Below are 17,326 nucleotides of genomic sequence, written 5' to 3' on the forward strand. Positions count from 1 at the left end.
CCCCTTCACTCCTCATCCTGCTCCTTCGTCGCTCCGCTGTGACGGTCGCGCTGCGTGACGTAGTCGGCGGGCGGATTTGAAATTGAGAGGAAGGTGGCGGCGCCGTTAACGGTGAGGGGTGGGCTGTTGGGATGGTGCTCTCCGTGGCGCGGGGCGTTCCCGCCGAGGGGTCGGGCGGCTGTGAGGTGGGTCGGGGCAGAGCCGGAGCTGTGAGGGGCGCTGGGCTGAAAACTGACTGTTCAAACGCGCTTTGAATGCGGGGGGATGTAGTTGTGCCCAGGTCTGCCGCGCTCCTACCTTTTTCTCTTTTTCTGCTGGCGCGTTGACTCTAGCAAACTCTGCTTTTAAACTAAAATTTTGGCATATTTATAACAAGAATTCCCTCTGCGGTGGGTTCCTGGTAAAGTAATGGAAGAACGTGGCATCTTCCCCAGGGAAAATGAGGCCTTGGATAAACTGCCTAGTGAGTTGGGCCAGAACTAAACTTCTGTCGTGGTCTGCAAGAAGTGGAACTAGAAGCGTGGTCTTGAAACGCAATTCATATTGATAATGTGTTTTGGTAACATTTGTACTAAAGGTTTTTTGGTTAGCTATAATCTAGTTACTTGAGCCCACCCCACAAATAAAATAGATCTTCTGTAGAGGGCAAAAGCTGGAATTTTTTGCAGAGTTGATTGTATTTGCTTCAAAATCCTACTTGATACCACTGTGGTAACAGTTCAGTACTTCCAGACTGATTTATATTTTGTGTGTATAGTTTGAAGCTATAGCATCTCAGAATAGGTGATTATTATTGTGTTATTCCAGTTATTGTGCTATGGTACTGTGACACATCATTTGCAAAGTCAACAAGCAGGCTCAGAATTAGTGAGTAAGGACCAGGCGGGTGGCTGAAGTGTTAGAAACAGTCGTCATTTTGGTGTGACCTTCCTTGTAGCTGACTGGGCTGAAAAACTTGTCAAGCTGTTTTGCTTTTGGAACCTGTAGGTTAGAAATGACCAGGTATAAATAAAGGCAAAACATTAAGTTTGCAACAAGCACTGGCAATTTCATCAATAAAACTGTTAATTTGAAAGGCTGTAGCTGTTGCTACATAGTTCTGGAGTCTGACATACAACTTTTTTTTTCTATTCACTTTTTTTCGCTATCCAATATTTCTGGATACTGTCTGTCACACTGGTTGGTCCAAAGTACAGCCCTGTTGCCTATTCTGACCCTTTAAAAAGTCATTGTATTGTTTAAAAAAAACCAAATACCCTTGGATCCTGGATTTTCCAATACTGACAGATTGTGATTTATGGTTTAGTCACAATGAGACGAAGCTCAATTATTGCCGGAAGCAGCGGTCGTCAATCTATGATGGCACTGAGAGTGCAGGACAGCAACAAGATGGGCCTTCAAACACCTCAGATGTAAGTGCTGCTGATCATCTTGCTAAGAATAAGTATGTAAATCTAATTCTGAAGAGACTGTAGTGTGTTTGAGTGTATGAGTAGCAGCTGGAAAAAAATGGGAAAAGCGAGAAGAAAATTTGCGCTAAAGGATATTTGCACAAGTGCTTCGGTTCTGCCAAATAACTTCCTTAATCTGTTTGTATACCTGTGACACATTCCAAATTCTAACGCTTTGGTTTTTTACGTATTTCTTAGGAGGTGAGTGAGTGTATGTGTGTATGAAGTGTATACTTAGCTTCTTGCAGAAATAGTTTTGATAATGGGCAAATACATTAAAATCAGTTGACTTTTCTAAGACACTGCTATGCTGAAGATCTGGCTATAAGGCTTACGTGCTTGTGCTTATAGTTTTCTTACATGACCAAAAGATGAAATTATAGAAATAGTCACTTGAATCATTCTCCCTATCCCTCAGGAAGGACAGAGGTACGTTTGGGAAGCTGAGCATGAGCAAACCTACATCTGGAACTTCAGAAAGAAAAGTCAGCTTTTTTGGGAAGAGGTATTGGTAACTTTAGATCTCTGTACTGTAAATTAAAACAATAACAGTCCTGCATAATTTTTAATTTTTCTCTCTTGACAGAGTTTCATTATAGGGAGTGATGGTTTTGAGGCCAGTAGACCTTCAGGTCTGCCTTTCGCCACTCTGATTACTCAACAATAATGCTGTGGAGTAGGAATTGCTTTGAGAGCTGTTCTTCGTCTTGGGAATGATATGCACTGCAGACCTTAAATGCTCCTCAATACATTTGCCTGTTTAAGGAAGAACAATATCTCCAGTACATTCTGCCTTAGTTTCCTCTTCTCACTGAGATGCAAACCTTCCAAAATTCTGCAGTCTTTCAGCTGAGTTCATGACTTTCTGTGTTCTGATGTCTTGCAGGTTATCTTCTTTCCTAGGACCCGGCTGTTGCAGCAATCTATTCCTTTTAAATATTCCTTAAATATTTTAGTCCTTATTTTCAGTCACCTATATCATTATGTTTCTTCATCTTTGGGGCATTATTCTGCTCTGTAAAACTCCATTTCTTTCAATAAACTCAAGAAAATGCTATCTAGGTTGCAGTAAAATCCCTCTGTATGTGTGCATCATGGTTTCCAGGTTGATGTTGGTTTTCCTATCATCCTAAATAAAAAGAAGCCTTCAGGCATCTCTTTGCATGACAAACGCAAAAGAAACATAAAAATAGCAATTGTAGTCACTTAAACATTGAGAGTTTTTCTTTATACATATTGTTATAAAAACTGTATTTATTTTTTGTTCTTAGAACTAGTGGGGCTGGAGGTTCACGCAACAGTCAGTATGGTGTGTTTGGTACAGAAAAGATCAAGGACCCCAGGCCACTTCATGACAAGGCATTCATCCAACAGTGTATCAAGCAGCTTTGTGAGGTAACTTATTAACATATTCTAAACGTATGTTGTAAGGCATAAAGATACTAATTGAAATATTTTTTTCCATTATTTCAACGTTGTGTTTTTAGTGACTAATATGCCATGTTTCTTTTCCTTAGTTTCTTGCTGAGAATGGTTACGTCCATAATATTTCGATGAAATCACTACAGTCTCCATCAGTTAAGGACTTCTTAAAAATCTTCACTTTTATCTATGGATTTCTTTGCCCTTCTTATGAACTGCCTAACTCAAAATTTGAAGAGGAAATTCCTAGAGTTTTTAAAGAGCTTGGGTAAGATCATTATTGTTAGACTGTTGTGCTAAATGGGTACAGTTAGGAATTTAAAAGCTAAGAATTCTGCATGATACCTGAGGAGAACGAATAGGCTTCTTTATTCAGATAAGACTCTGAAGTTGCGATGTTGTGATTATTGTTTCACTTTTGTTTAGCTGTTAAGTTCACTCTCTGATTCTCAGACTCTACTATACACTTTATATTTGAACTTCCAGAACCATGGGCTGTTGGAAGCTTGCTTTGTAATGTAAAATCTAATTGATTATCTTTATTTCTGTTAAACTTTGAAAGACAGACACATATTTTTTTTGACAGACTGTTCTGATTCAATCTGTTAAAATCCAAGAACTAAAAACCAATTTCAGGATGATGGATCCAGTTCATTTAGTTAAAAATCATTTTTCCTGTGATTTCTTTCTTTCTGCTTTCAAAGCAGGGGTGGAAATAACAAAAATTACCACTAAGGTGCAAAAAACACAAACTAGCTGCTTGCTTTACTTTTCTCGTGTTCAGTAAGTGTTTGAAATCATTAATGCACCTACACTTCCCAAGAAAGAAAATCCTTTGCCTGTTGATAACAGTGATTTTCAATCTCATTAAAGGAAAGTGTGTTGCTTCTGTAGATTTGAGCCCATGATAGTGTCAAAGTGCTAGGGCTCCTTATATGTAGGTATAAATCTGTTTTGTTGACTTCTCAGAACTTAATAAAATTGTATTTTAATCTATGACATTTGAAGCTGCTGACCTAGCCACCTAGCCAAAATGTTGAAAAGGAATTTGCTCTCAAGAGACTTTACTCTGCTGTACCAATAATGTAACCCTGGATAAAAAGACTTATTTTGAGAACTCTCTTTAAATTGTCTTTTGAGAGCTAGAAAATGTATCCAAATCATTAATTTTAAAAAATTCTTAGGCCAAATGGCTCATGAGTACTTATTTAGAACTATTAGTTTATTGGTAGCTTCTTGTCCTATGTACTTAAATTAACTTTGGGCAGCTGTCAGTCTAAAGATGGAATAAAATCTGCACTTACGTCTTCCTTGATCTGTAAAAGATTTTGAGAGAACATCTTTAAATAGCAGTATAGACTTTTATAGCCTTTGTGTGTTCAATATTTATAGGTAGTGTTAATACTTTGATATGCAGCTGTTCTGAAATTATTTTCTGTAATTGCATGACATTAAGCTGATTATCAGCTGCTTTTCTGTTTTCAAAGTGCATTTGACCCAATAAGCAAGATTCTTGCCCTCTAAGAACAAAACCCCTATGTATCAGTTTGTTTTCATGTGTTAAGAAATCCTTCAGGCTCGCACACCCAGTTTGGATGTCTAAAAATGATCCGTTGGACTATTACTCCCTCTTTTGTATTTGCTTTGCCTTTGAGGTCTTCCCCTTACCATGCATCACCTCATGGTAGCAGGGCACCCACTTCTTTTCCTTAGTACTGCAGTGCTCATCTCTCCCCCTATAGTAGCTTCAGAAAGAGAAAGACCGATCTGGCTGCTACCAAAACCAAGGCAACATACTAAGCTGAATAGGACGGGGCTAAGGAGCATATGAAGGGATAGTTTGTGCTTTTTTTTGCATGAGACCTTCATTGTTCCTCATCTTTGGATATGCAAAAAAACCAGTACCTTTCTTTTAATCATTTCTTCAATAGCTAGCTGGTTGAGGGAGGTGATTGTTCCACTCTGTGCTGCTCTGGTGTGGCCTCATCTCAAGTACTGTGTCCAGTTTTGGGCATCTCAATATAAGGAGGACATCAAACTATTAGAATGTGTCCAGAGGGTGACGAAGATAGTGAAAGGTCTTGAGGGCAGGAATAATGAGGAGTGGCTGATGTCACTTGGTTTGTTTAGCCTGGAGAAGAGAAGGCTAGGGGATGACCTTATCGAAGTGTACAACTTCCTCAAGGAGGGCAGTGGAGGGGGAGGTGCTGATCTCTTGCTGATGACCAGTGGTAGGATATGAGGAAATGGAATAAAGCTGTGTCAGGGGAAGTTCAGTTTGGACATTAGGGAAAGGCTCTTCACCAAGCAGGTGGTTGGTCACTGGAGCAGGCTTGCCAGGGAAGTAGCCATGGCACCAAGCCTGTCAGAGTTCAGGGAGCATCTGGATTATGCTCTTAGTCATATGGTTTAGTTTTAGGTAGTCCTGTGAGGGGCTGGGAGTTGGACATGATGATCCTTATGGTCCCTTGCAACTTGAGATATTCTATGAATCACAAAATGAGAAACCCATGATAATTCAATACAATAGTGCTATAAGAACTCAGCTGATCTCCTTTGATGTACAGGATAAAGTACAATTGAGTTTGTTCTTCCTTCTATGCCTTGATCTGTGTGTAAAAACATGCTGGTTTTTCATCACTGTTTGCCACAGCTATTAAAAATGTGTTTTCTTTGCCCTTGTAGGTACCCCTTTCCTTTGTCAAAAAGCTCCATGTACACAGTGGGAGCACCACACACGTGGCCTCAGATTGTGACAGCTTTGGTTTGGTTAATCGATTGTGTCAAGGTAGCATTTGTCTTCTTTAAGCCATGCATTTCCACTTTTCAGGCTGGAATGTTAGTTTCAATACATATCTCAAATGCTTAAAAATCTTTGATGTTTATGTGAAGAAAGGTGTGTGTTCTTACCTGCCATCTGGTAGCTAGCCCTTAGCCTTACTTTTAGCAACTTTTAAACTGAGTTTTTAATATTACATTATGGTAATTTTTTTAAAAAACCGTGCACTGGATAAATTTGTGTATGAGAAAGGGGGGGGAAATGATGACTTATACACACATAAAAATATGAAATGTTAAAGGGTGTAATCATGTATTTTTTTCAGTGCAGATCTTCTTGTGACATCTACTATTTTCTCATAAATTTGAAGTCTAAGGATGGAATTTTCAATAGCAATCATTCAAGAGTCCTGTAATTGTACAGAGTGGGGAGGGTTGTGTTTGGGTTTTTTTTGTTTGGTTGGGGTTTTTTTTTAATAGTGGTAACTCTTTGTTGCTGCCAGCTCAGGTCTGAGCAAAGTTTGGAATCTGTGACAGAAGTTCACCACTGCTGAATAGGGCACACATGAAAATCCCATCCTTTATACTGAAGAGACACATTGGGCTCAGCAAGGCAGTTTGGCAGTGTTGAATGTCCAGTTAATGCCTCTTCATCTGTGCTTTTAGTCAATTTAACACAAGCTTATTACCCTGATGGTGATTGGTCACATTCTGAAGCAGCACCATTGCACAATGCTTGCTGAAATCCTAATCCCATGTTGCTCTGCTGTTTATCATTAGCATTAAACTAATATGAAAACTAATGGAGATCTTCACACTTGTTCTTTGTATGTACACCTGTTCCTTTCAGTTGTATGTTGCCATGAAGGAAAATTCACCATCATTTGATGATGGCCAGAACTGGGGAGGTGAGACGGATGATGGAATTATACATAATAAGGTACCATAGAAAGTAAACTATCATCAGACTTGTTCAACTGAATATTGCTGTATGCTGTAACAAAAGAATTTAAATATACAACACAATTTTAAGTGTATTTGTATGTTCTGTTCAGTTGTATATTCACAGAGTTCTCTAGGAAGTACAGTAGCATTACATAAAAAGCCTGATCAAATTGTTTCCTGCGTAGGCATCATGGCCAGTCCATTGGTGAAGACTGGGTATTAAACTGAAATGCCTTATTCTCTGAGCTGCTACTGTTTCTGTTCTTTGTGGAGAAAGAGTCATTATGCTGTTTGTTTATTGATTTGGTAGGGTATCAGGTATATTTCTCTTTAGCATTTGAGTCTTCTAAGGTTAATAGCAGTAAAGTGTAAAGACTGACTTAATTATAAACGTGGTGGCTCCTGCCAATATCTACTCAGTTTACCATTTGAAAATTGGTCATTACGTTTAATTTCCAACCCACAAAACAGGGTGGCAATGTAATTCAGGTACTTAAAAATCCAGCGGATTTCTTTTTTTCTAATTTATCATAGATTATTAGTACTATTCAGATTTAACCCACAACAGATGTTTGGAATGAGTTGTATGATGTGCCAGAATATTTAATCGGATAATTGCAAAAATCAAACTAAATCAGAATTTTGAACTAAGGTTACAAACCTGACAGTTAACAAGTAAAAATGGTTTTAAGGTAAATGTGTGCTTTTACACTGATACTTTTAAAATTGTTTTCAGCTTTTCATGGACTACTCTGTGAAGTGCTATGAGCACTTCATGAAAGGGAATGATACTTTTGAAGAATTTGATGCAGAAGTGCAGTCAAAATTAAGTAAGTTTTCCTGTTTTAATAAAGTATTTGTGTTACTGGTTTCTTTTCTCCTAGCATCAGTTTTGCTCAGTTTACAAGTGAAAGTGATCTAAGGTAAGAAACCTGAAATTCTCAAGTATCTCTGTTACTTTGACTTTATTTTTTATGCGTTATTACTAGTAGACAGATGGGTCAAGCTCTATGAGCTGTACCTGTGCAACCTTATTGTTTTAAGTGGTGCTTTGATAGAAAAGCAGTACAGAGTTTTTCAGACAGAAATTCCATCTATGCAGGTGACTCTTGTCTGTGTCTGACAAAGTTAGCCATTAGAAAAAGAAAAGTATTACCAGAGAATGCACATCTGATGAGTAAGAAAGTTCAGCTTCTACAAGGTCTGAAAACAGTCTGCAAGAGTTCCAAACTCTGTTGTGAAGGTTCCCACATAGGGTTTGGCATGCACCTGTGTTTGTCTTCAGGCAGGTGGAAAATTACAAATCTTTGAGTCATTCATTTCCATCACCCACAGAAATACAAACAGAATATGAGAACAAGGAGGAAAAGTAGTTCTTGCTTTTTGTGCCCTTCTGTAAAAAGCCAGACTAAGGAGACTTCTGTTGCAAGCTGGAGCCATCAGCTGGAGATGAAACATAACTATGACTGTTACTAGAGACTGGCGTGATTACTTTTTCCTACTAATGTTTGGCAAAAACTGAGGGAAGTGAGGGAAAAGATGTCTCAAGAGGCATGGAAGTATGTGGATGAGAAAGGAGTACATAAATCAGACTACCTTGTGAAGCTGGAACAGATGACACTTACCTAACAATCACTACCCTGTAGTGTGGACTGTATGACAGTTTAGAAACTGACCTTGCAGGAGTGATTTTGAGCTCTTTTATGATACAAGGACTGAAAAAACTATTTTTTTTTGCTTGTTTTTCTTTGTAATGAAAGTGAGTGTTTTATGGGTTTGTTGGGGGGTGGGGGGGTGGGGGGGTGGAGGGGTGTTGTTTTTTTAGTTTAAAATAATTGTCCAGATAATGGGTATTTACTATGGTGAAGCTAAAGCGCAGATATTCAGATTAGGTGATGATATTCAATGAGATTAATTTGTAAACACACACCCTTTTTTTTTATATTCCCCCTCCCCCAGAGGATTTATTTCATATAGATGAATTCCAGATAGAAGGTTTAGTAGCTGACAACAAAAGACTTCATGAAGAAATCGCAAGACTAGAAAAAGAAAAGGAAAGCGAGCCGGTTAGTAAATTGTGTCTATGCTTTGTTTATATGGCGAGTTGAATTTTCTATTCTTGACCATAATTGTCATTATTACATGAACATACTGATGATACATTACAACAAATGGAAAATTATTTCCAGTGCTCTATGATATTTTAATTAAGCCGGGTTATTGCAGACTCTGTACTGTTACAGTACAAGGCTTTTACTGTGGAGTCTTAAGCACTGATATCATGAAGGTATTTTCAGGTAGTGAGATCTTGCATTGACAGAAATATTAATAAAATACTTGAAACACTTTTTTTTTCTCTGAACTTCAACATTATCTTTCCAAAGGTGGTATGAGAACTTCATAGGGCATGAAAGCATGGAGTTCAGTGGTAACAATGTATTTTAGAAAAAAAATTTTTGTAGAAGATGGATTCTGCTTTTAATATATCATAAGTTTAAAAATGGTTTAGTGGCTGTGCAGCTGACAAATTGAGACTCCTGCCTACTGTGCAAAATGTGCTGCTTGTATTCCCAGCTTTCCTTGCCCTTAGTTTTAACTACTTTTTGTGTATTACTATACTGAAGTTATTAATTACCTGTAGTAAGAACTTTCTTAATGCAATACCTAATGTAAATCAAAGACTTAATGCTGAAATGCAAGAATTAAGGTACAAACCATCCTTTAGCCTTTTTTGTTATTTTAAAGATGCTTAACTTGATTTAGCTCTCACAGAGATAAACATTTAATAATGTTCTTTAATTTTATATTTATATCATTGAAGTTAATAAATTACCTTATTGTTTTGTCTGGAAGGTAAGATCATTATTTTAGATTAATATAATAGTGGTTGTTCTTTCCACCATTTACTAGGATCGTAGAGTATCATTACGAAAGCTGAAATCATCTCTTCAAGGAGATGTCCAGAAATACCAGGCTTATTTGGCTAATCTGGCATCTCTTATAGCCAACCTTGATCAAAAAATGGAAGGTGTTAATGAAGAAGTTGAGAGAGCAGGTAAGAAGGCCTCAGTCGCAAATGGCATAGTGAAACTAGAAATAGGTTTAAAATAATTGTAATTCTCCGATTCAGGACAGAGTGACATACTTAGTGTATTATCGTGCTGCAAGTAAACTTTCCAAAATGGATTGCTAGTGAAGAGATTTTATTTTTTTTTGGTTGATAGCTGTTTGTACACCAGAGTAATGAACCACACATCATTTACTTCTAAAAGTACAGAGATATTAAGTTTAGCTATATATGTTATATAAATGTTTTGTGAACTTAGAAATGGAAGTGGAAGCAATGAAGCAGGAGAATGCCCGGCTCCAGCACGTCTTCGATAACCAAAAGTACTCTGTTGCGGACATAGAGAGAATAAATCATGAGAGAAATGAATTACAGCAAACCATTAACAAGCTGACTAAGGAAGTGGAAGAAGAAGAACATCAGCTGTGGAATGAAGAGCTAAAATATGCCAGAAATAAAGAGACGGTATGTGAAAACCCTACAACACCGAGAGATGGCTATCAGTTTTCATGATGCAAGCTTAAACCTGGCATTTGGATTATTGTTAACTTCTTTCCTAAATAATTTAACAACAGTATAGATATGTCTTAGCAGGCTAAAGTGACAAGCATGTCTTCTGTTTACAGTCTCTGAAAAAATGGGGGAAGTTGCCCCTTTTCTGATATAATCATAATATAAATGTGTTCGGGTTTTTTTCTGCATCATAAGGGGGACAGCTGACAGCACCACTATCAGCTCTCACTGTTAGAGCATCAAGAGCTTTGATAACATTAGCTTTGAAATTACTTTGATAACATTAGCCTGAAATTACCTGTGTTAAAATTTCATAGCAAGGAAGCAATGCAACACTAGTGCTTTGAATCAGTATCTCTGCATGCATTTGGGGCCAGCTTGGTCCTTATGTAGTTCTAACAGATTTTAAGGTCAAATTCTATTCCCTCAAACAGAATTAAAAGATGTGGTCCTGTAAGTAGTGGGATTTAAAAGCTTCTGCTTTGCTAGATGGAAAACTAAAGAGGTTTCAAATATGTTTTGCATTTGATAGGTTTACCCTTTACCAAGCACTTAATATTAAATTCCTTATACTGTGCAAGTTTGAAGCACAAAAAAACTTGAAAAAATACTTATATTTTTTGTGTTTGCATATAACTGACACTCATTAATTAGAAAATAGAGCATTTAATAAACTTTGTTTAGAGGTATGTTCAAGTTAGTTTGTATTAGGATGTGTGGCTATGTGGCATTTCCTGTCAAAACTAATGAGAGAATGCATATCAACATGATGACTGATCATTTAAATTATTTGTATTCTTTCCAAGCATGTTTTTCTTTCCCTATCAACTAATCCTCAAAAAGTTAAGGCAGGAAAAAATATGGCAGATGAGTAGGGAAAACCACAGGTGAAACCATTCAGTCTCACCCATTCACACTGAGAAACCTTGCAGAGCAAACTCTGAAAGAATCATAAACCAACACTTAATCCAACAATGCAAACTGCTGGACTGTCAATACATACAGCTGTTGCATACTGTGGCATGACATGGAATCATGTAACTCAAACCTGTTTAAAGTACTATATGAATACTTTTGGCAAAGCTTTTCACTTTAGTTCCTCTATGATTTTTGCCCTTTTCTCTGAACAGATCGAAATGCAGCTAGCAGAGTATCATAAACTGGCTCGGAAGCTGAAATTAATTCCAGTAAGTGCAGAGAATTCCAAAGGCCATGACTTTGAGATTCAGTTTAATCCGGAGGCAGGACCAAATTGCCTAGTCAAATGCACTCAGATCAAGGTAAGCAGATTTAACACTGAATGTTTCTGTTACCACTCATTAAAAAAATGTGTTTCCTTAGAAATGTTGGAAAGGTCTCTCAACCTTCCCATGAAACTTCATTGAAAAGCTTGATTCATTATCATAACTACATTATAGTATAGGAAGGAAATTCAGTATTGGAAGGTACAGCAGCCTAAATAAAAATGGGAGAGGGAAAAGGCGTACTGGGGTACATCTTAGTTCAAACTAACAAACTGCATTAGCCAGATTTTCTTGTATGTGTATTACAGACTTCCCTTACGGAGATCCTAAACCAGACTGAGGAAGAAATTGGGAAAGCTACTCAACGGAAAATGTCTTTGGAAGAAACCTTGGAACAGGTGTGTTAGTAAAGGAAGATTAGGACTAAGATACCACAATGTGACCAATGGCTGCTATGAAGAAAGTGAATGCTATCCCAGCTTGGCCCAGTTTAAATATTTCTGGGCTACCAGGTGTTGTTTGTGACAGTACGGATTTACGTTTGAATTCTTTTTGAATTGTATTTTCTTGGACATGTTTTCATTCTAGGTGAATGTAATGGTAGCGGACAAGAAAAGCAGCGTGAAAATGCTGAAAGAGGAAGCTGAAAAACTGGATGATCTTTACCATCAGAAGCTTAAGGTAGAACTTCTTTCAGTTTGATGACAATTAATTCTTAATTATATTGATCTTTGTATATATACATAAATTTTTGGTTTGTATTTTCATTTTTTTGGACCTCTGCCCTTGCTTCCTTTCATTTCTTTTGCAGGATTCTCATTCTTTTCAGAAATATGAGTGCTACCTTAAGTGAGTCAGTCTTCAGTTTCTCTTAAGACAATCTGGCATCATACCTTGGCAAATCCTGTAAATCATAAGCTACTATATCCAGTAATAAAAGCAGTGGCAATCATCTCCTTACCTCGGGATGTCTCAAAGCATGGGCTTGAAGGAGGTCTTAAATTAACAGAATTTGCCCTGTTTGTTCAGTTCATATATAATAAATACACTTACAGTTTAATGTTTAATCACATTAAAAACTAAGGAAAACATTATTTAACTAAAAGCACATTAAATGTTTTAAAGCTATAAAACTGTTGTTTTCTTTGGGTTTTTTCCCCAGTGCAGGAGCTGACCCTGTCTTTTTCCTCACTTCTAGTTTAACAACAAAATACGGCTCTCTCAGTTAACAACTAAGTGGCTGCTTCAGTACCTCCCGGCTTCTCTAACACCATGGTTTTGGTGGGGCTGTGGTGCCCAGGAGAAAAATGCTTTTTGAACTAAGCTTGTATTTAATAGATCTGCTCTTTCAAATCCAAACTCCTTTGCTATAACCATGAATGGTTATATATAACCATGAAGGGTTACTTCATTGCTAATACCTGCTTAGGTGGCTGAAAGCAATTCATTTCGTTTATTGCTTTCAAAAACACCTGAAATTTAGCTTTTGATCTGGGCTGTTGCATAGGCTTTTCTCTTAAGATGAGCTCATAGAATATCCAGTTGCAACTGGATGATTATAAGAAGACATGATCGTTAAAATGCTATCCATAAGACTTCAGTATTAAAATTATTTTTAAATTACGATGTTTCAGTAATTTGCCAGAATTTCTTTTTTATTTGATGGTGGAATTTAGTTTGGTTTTGTGCATTTAATTGTGTTAAGTGTAGTGTTAACAGTGTCATTCTCCTCTGAGAGATGTTTACTTACATTTTGTCCTTATCTTTCAGACACAAAAAGGAAAAACAATTTTCTTACTCAAATGTGATTGTATTTTTTAAAGCTAGAAACAGTTGTTCTTGATGTTCCATTTCTAAGCTATTTAAAATATGTAAATAACACTTTGAGATGAATTTTGGAGGGAAAATAGCTGTAACACAGACCTTGAAATATGGTTAGAGAATTGAAGGGAAGATTAGGCTAGTTTTGGGTGGAAGATACAGAAAATGACTGAAATATTAGGTCTGAGGGGGTGTCCTTGGGGGTTTTTTAGTTCTGAGTTTGGAGTTACTTGTGTGAATTCTGAATTCAAGTATTAGGATGTAATAAGGTAATATAAAGGAGAAAAAAATCCTAATTATTCCTGACTTATGCAATTTATTTTTATTTGTTTCCTCTGATGTTTACAGGAGGCAGAAGAGGAAGAGCAAAAATGTGCAAATGAACAGGAATTGTTAGAGAAGCATAAACAATTACTTGAGAGTGGTGTCAATGAAGGTCTCAGTGAAGCCACAAATGAATTACATGATCTTCAACGACAGTAAGGCCCATAACTTCAAGTTTTAGGTTTTTTGTGTTTTAAGGACAAAAGCATTTTCTTGAATTCTAACATAAAATTCTTTGGTGAGCAGGTATGTATCTGAGTATATTAGTTATACAAATTCGCAATTGAAAGATGTTTCTCTTTGACACTTTATATTTTGCTAGAATACATCTGCTGCATCAGAATAGTTTTCCACATAATTTTTTCATATATGTGGTTGTAATAAGGAAATTAGTTTGTTTCCAAACGTATGTGACAGCTACATTTTACACTCTAAACTCTGGAAAGACTATACTGACTCTATTTGGACTCTAAGGTACTTTGTTTCTTACCAGTTAGCACCATATGCTCCTTTTTCTTCTAAGCTGAGTATTAATATACAAATCTAACTTGGTTCAGCTTAATACTAATGAAAATATTATGTTAAACATGATATATCAGACTTGGTGAAGTGATTGTTTTAGATGTCAGGAATTTTATAATTACAGACATGACTTTCTGAATGTCTTTACTTTTTAGATACCAAGTTGTTATGCAAACAACAACAGAAGAGAGCAGAAAAGCTGGTGATAACTTGAATCGTCTTTTAGAAGTGATTGCTACTCATGTAGTATCTATAGAGGTAAGCTAAAATTTGATATTCAGAATGAAATCTTTCTAGACGTATTTGCAACTGCAGTTAAACACATGGAAATTAGAACTTATTCCTTCCAATAAAGTATCAGTTATTTAGTGCTGCTGCACTGAGTCTGTGGGACAAAACCTTTGGTATAAATAATCAGAACTGATTGTTAAATTTCAGCAGTAACATCCTGTCAGATTTAATCTGCTTCTGGTAGACATCTTTTGGAGAAGTGTTTAACTGAAATCACTTAACATGTGCAATGACTGCTTAAAATGCTTTAACAGAACCAGTACAGTAGAGACCATGATAGTTCTAATGAACTTTTGGTAACTCTTTTCTAGAAATATCTAGATGAACAGAATGCAAAAATTGACAGAGACTATGAAGAATTCATGTCTGAAGATCTATTGTCAACCTTGACCAGAATTCTAGACAGTTATACAAAGAAGGCTGAAAGTCTGTGATTACCAAAAGGGTGAAAATGAAAATTTTGCATTTCTGAAGCTCTGGTATAGTGCCTTCTAAAAAGATGGGTACTTCCTGCATTTAGCAGTGAAACTGATTTTAAGTGTAAGGAAATGTTTATAAACTTCCTTTTGTTTTGACACAAATACATTTAAGAATTAAACTATATATTTGCATTTTTCTAAAAAAGGCTTTGCTTACACTTCCTCCTTGCAATACATTACATATAATTACATTTGTGACAAGACAACTGTGGGAAAAGCTGAATCTCATTTTTTCTTTATAATCAAATAATTTGTGCTCTTCTAAGAATATTAGTAAGACAAGACTACAGTTAACCTGTTAAAAAAAAAACAAGACAGTGGACTTAAAAACAGAACTGCAAGTGACAGCACAAATGCAGAGGGTACTGACAACCTGAAATACTGCTACTTAAAAATAACCAGTGGGTTTTGTAAACATTAAGATTGCTAAACACTTCTGTAAACAGGTAAGATTTGCTGAAGAAGTTACACTTTCCTTTCTGGAGTACAGTTTGTGTATTTCGTAATATATGTACCTATTTAGTGCACATGCATGACAGTGCACATCCTTCCCCAAGCCTTTCTTTTAGTAGCAACACCAAATATAAACGTCTCAGTCTTCTGCTTGTTCCATGAATCTATGAAACTGCCCAGAGACCGCTCTTACATGAGTTAAGAATTTTTTTAACAAAAACCTATCTGAAAAGATGAGCAGCAGTTATACAGTAGTCTAGCAGTAGTTATACAGTTTGAAAGCAAAGTCCTGCCTCTAACTTAACTGCTCACAGGCCCAGATGAAACTCACTGTACTTGTTAAATATGTATATCAGAGATAGCTCTAAGTAGAACAACATATAAATTCTGGGAATTAAGCTAATCACTTGTATCCAACATTAGCCAAATCTACATCAAAATGGTCTACAATGAGTCTGCATTCTTGTTAGACCAGTTGAACAGACTCTATTTGATTTTATTTTTTTTCTCCTTCAGGAAAGTAGCAGTAAAATTAGGTTTACATTTTTTTCAAAGTATTTGCAATGAAGCTCCCCATACACTATCTCTTGAACTTGTACTCCCTTGTTCAGTGCTATGTGGAAGTAGTACCTTCTTATCTACTCTGTATATACCTTGTCTTTAAAAAAAAAAAAAGACACTTAAGTCTTGGATAGTTTAGTTTATGAGGTATTTCCTAATAAAAGTATTGAAGTATGTGAGTGTTTTTAAAGAGTTCAGTGATGAGTATCACTGATTCAAATATACAATGATAAAAACAACTTTGCAGTCTGTTCAAAAGTTCTTAGTAGCTGATAGCTAAATGAAGTTGTCCTTAATATTGCGTATAACTATAGAATTGGAATGAAACGCAGACCCCTACAACAAACTTAAGTTGAACCATCTGAACAGAGGCTGCAAATAAAAACTGGATTGTCTTTAATTCTAGGCTATTTTTGCAGAGCATATATAAAACTCAGTTGTTCTTAACGTAGTGTGTGAACCTTCTGGCTCTGGTATGAGTATTTTATTTCAGATACTTAATTAAAGCCATTATTATCATAGCTTCTAACTTTCTGTTCTTTTGTGTTGTACTCCAGAAGTTTAATATGACAGCTATGAAAGTTTTCTAACAGGTGGATAGTACTTCTGCTTTCTTCTGTTGTCCTCTTTTGTACAAACTCTTACATTTTTTTCTGTTACAGCCTAGTCATTATCAAATGTGTTCCTTCTCTTTAGAAGCTTTTTTGTGATCTTTCTAATATTTTTGTTATCTAAAGCAATATTCTAATAAAGCAAAACTGTGAACCATACAAAATAATCACTTTATTTTTAAATATGTGCTTATTTATGGGTTATGCTCTCTTGGCTGCCTGATACCTGTTTGTTTCTGCTTCTGTAACTAGCTGTTCTTGTGTTTATTAGTATCTGCAGGTTCTTTGCCATGTGGACTAGTCACTTGACTTGAGTAAATGAAAGCAAAATAAATTTAATTTCCAAGGACCAATACTAACCCAGTGGGAATGGGTTAAAGAATCAAGGTTCACAAAGACCTTCCTTCATGTACTGGCAAATGTGATATTTTGAAATTGAAGTAGTCTGAGTAATGAAAAGTTCACATTTGTAATGTTGGCAATGTGTTTTTGTTATTGGGCTGAACTATTGGTCTGTGTGTCAGTTAAACTGAATTGACTTTAGAACCAGCTTGGGCCTTGACCTAGGTCCTATAAAATACAATGGGGATTTTTATGTTGTAATATAACATAGATTAACATCAGTCAATTTTTTACTAGGTAGTGCATCTTGACATTTTAAAATTGAGGGAATTTTTCAATGCTTCTTGAATATACCTCCTCTTGTATGATACCAGAAGTCAGGTAGCCATTTTTTTATTTGTATTCTGGCTTTTAAATTTAGACAATAGGCACTAGAACAATAATTACTGCTATTGATTTTGGGTTTGTTTCTTTTTACCAGACTGTAAAATCTTAATGAGAA

At 36.2% G+C, this 17,326-nt stretch overlaps 1 protein-coding gene across 3 annotated transcripts; it reads left to right on the top strand.

Annotated features, from left to right (window-relative positions):
• The first annotated feature begins 22 nt into the window (after positions 1–22).
• NDC80 (NDC80 kinetochore complex component) lies at positions 23–16,959 on the top strand. 3 transcript variants are annotated; one of them, XM_037382077.1, is made up of 18 exons: positions 71–111; positions 808–867; positions 1,307–1,412; positions 1,870–1,956; positions 2,723–2,846; positions 2,969–3,141; positions 5,559–5,661; positions 6,502–6,591; positions 7,333–7,426; positions 8,556–8,662; positions 9,507–9,651; positions 9,923–10,128; positions 11,307–11,456; positions 11,729–11,818; positions 12,009–12,101; positions 13,590–13,720; positions 14,243–14,345; positions 14,690–16,959. In XM_037382077.1, exons 3-18 carry the CDS (start codon positions 1,312–1,314, stop codon positions 14,810–14,812), a joined length of 1,920 nt encoding a protein of 639 aa, XP_037237974.1. In that variant the 5' UTR covers positions 71–111; positions 808–867; positions 1,307–1,311; the 3' UTR covers positions 14,813–16,959. The 3 variants fall into 3 exon arrangements, with proteins under 3 accessions (XP_037237972.1, XP_037237974.1, XP_037237973.1); XM_037382075.1 differs by lacking the exon at positions 808–867 and having other exon boundaries at positions 23–111; XM_037382076.1 differs by lacking the exon at positions 808–867 and having other exon boundaries at positions 107–185.
• Positions 16,960–17,326: the final 367 nt, after the last annotated feature.

Source organism: Falco rusticolus, chromosome 3 (genome assembly GCF_015220075.1).
Source record: "Falco rusticolus isolate bFalRus1 chromosome 3, bFalRus1.pri, whole genome shotgun sequence".
Taxonomy (NCBI): domain Eukaryota; kingdom Metazoa; phylum Chordata; class Aves; order Falconiformes; family Falconidae; genus Falco; species Falco rusticolus.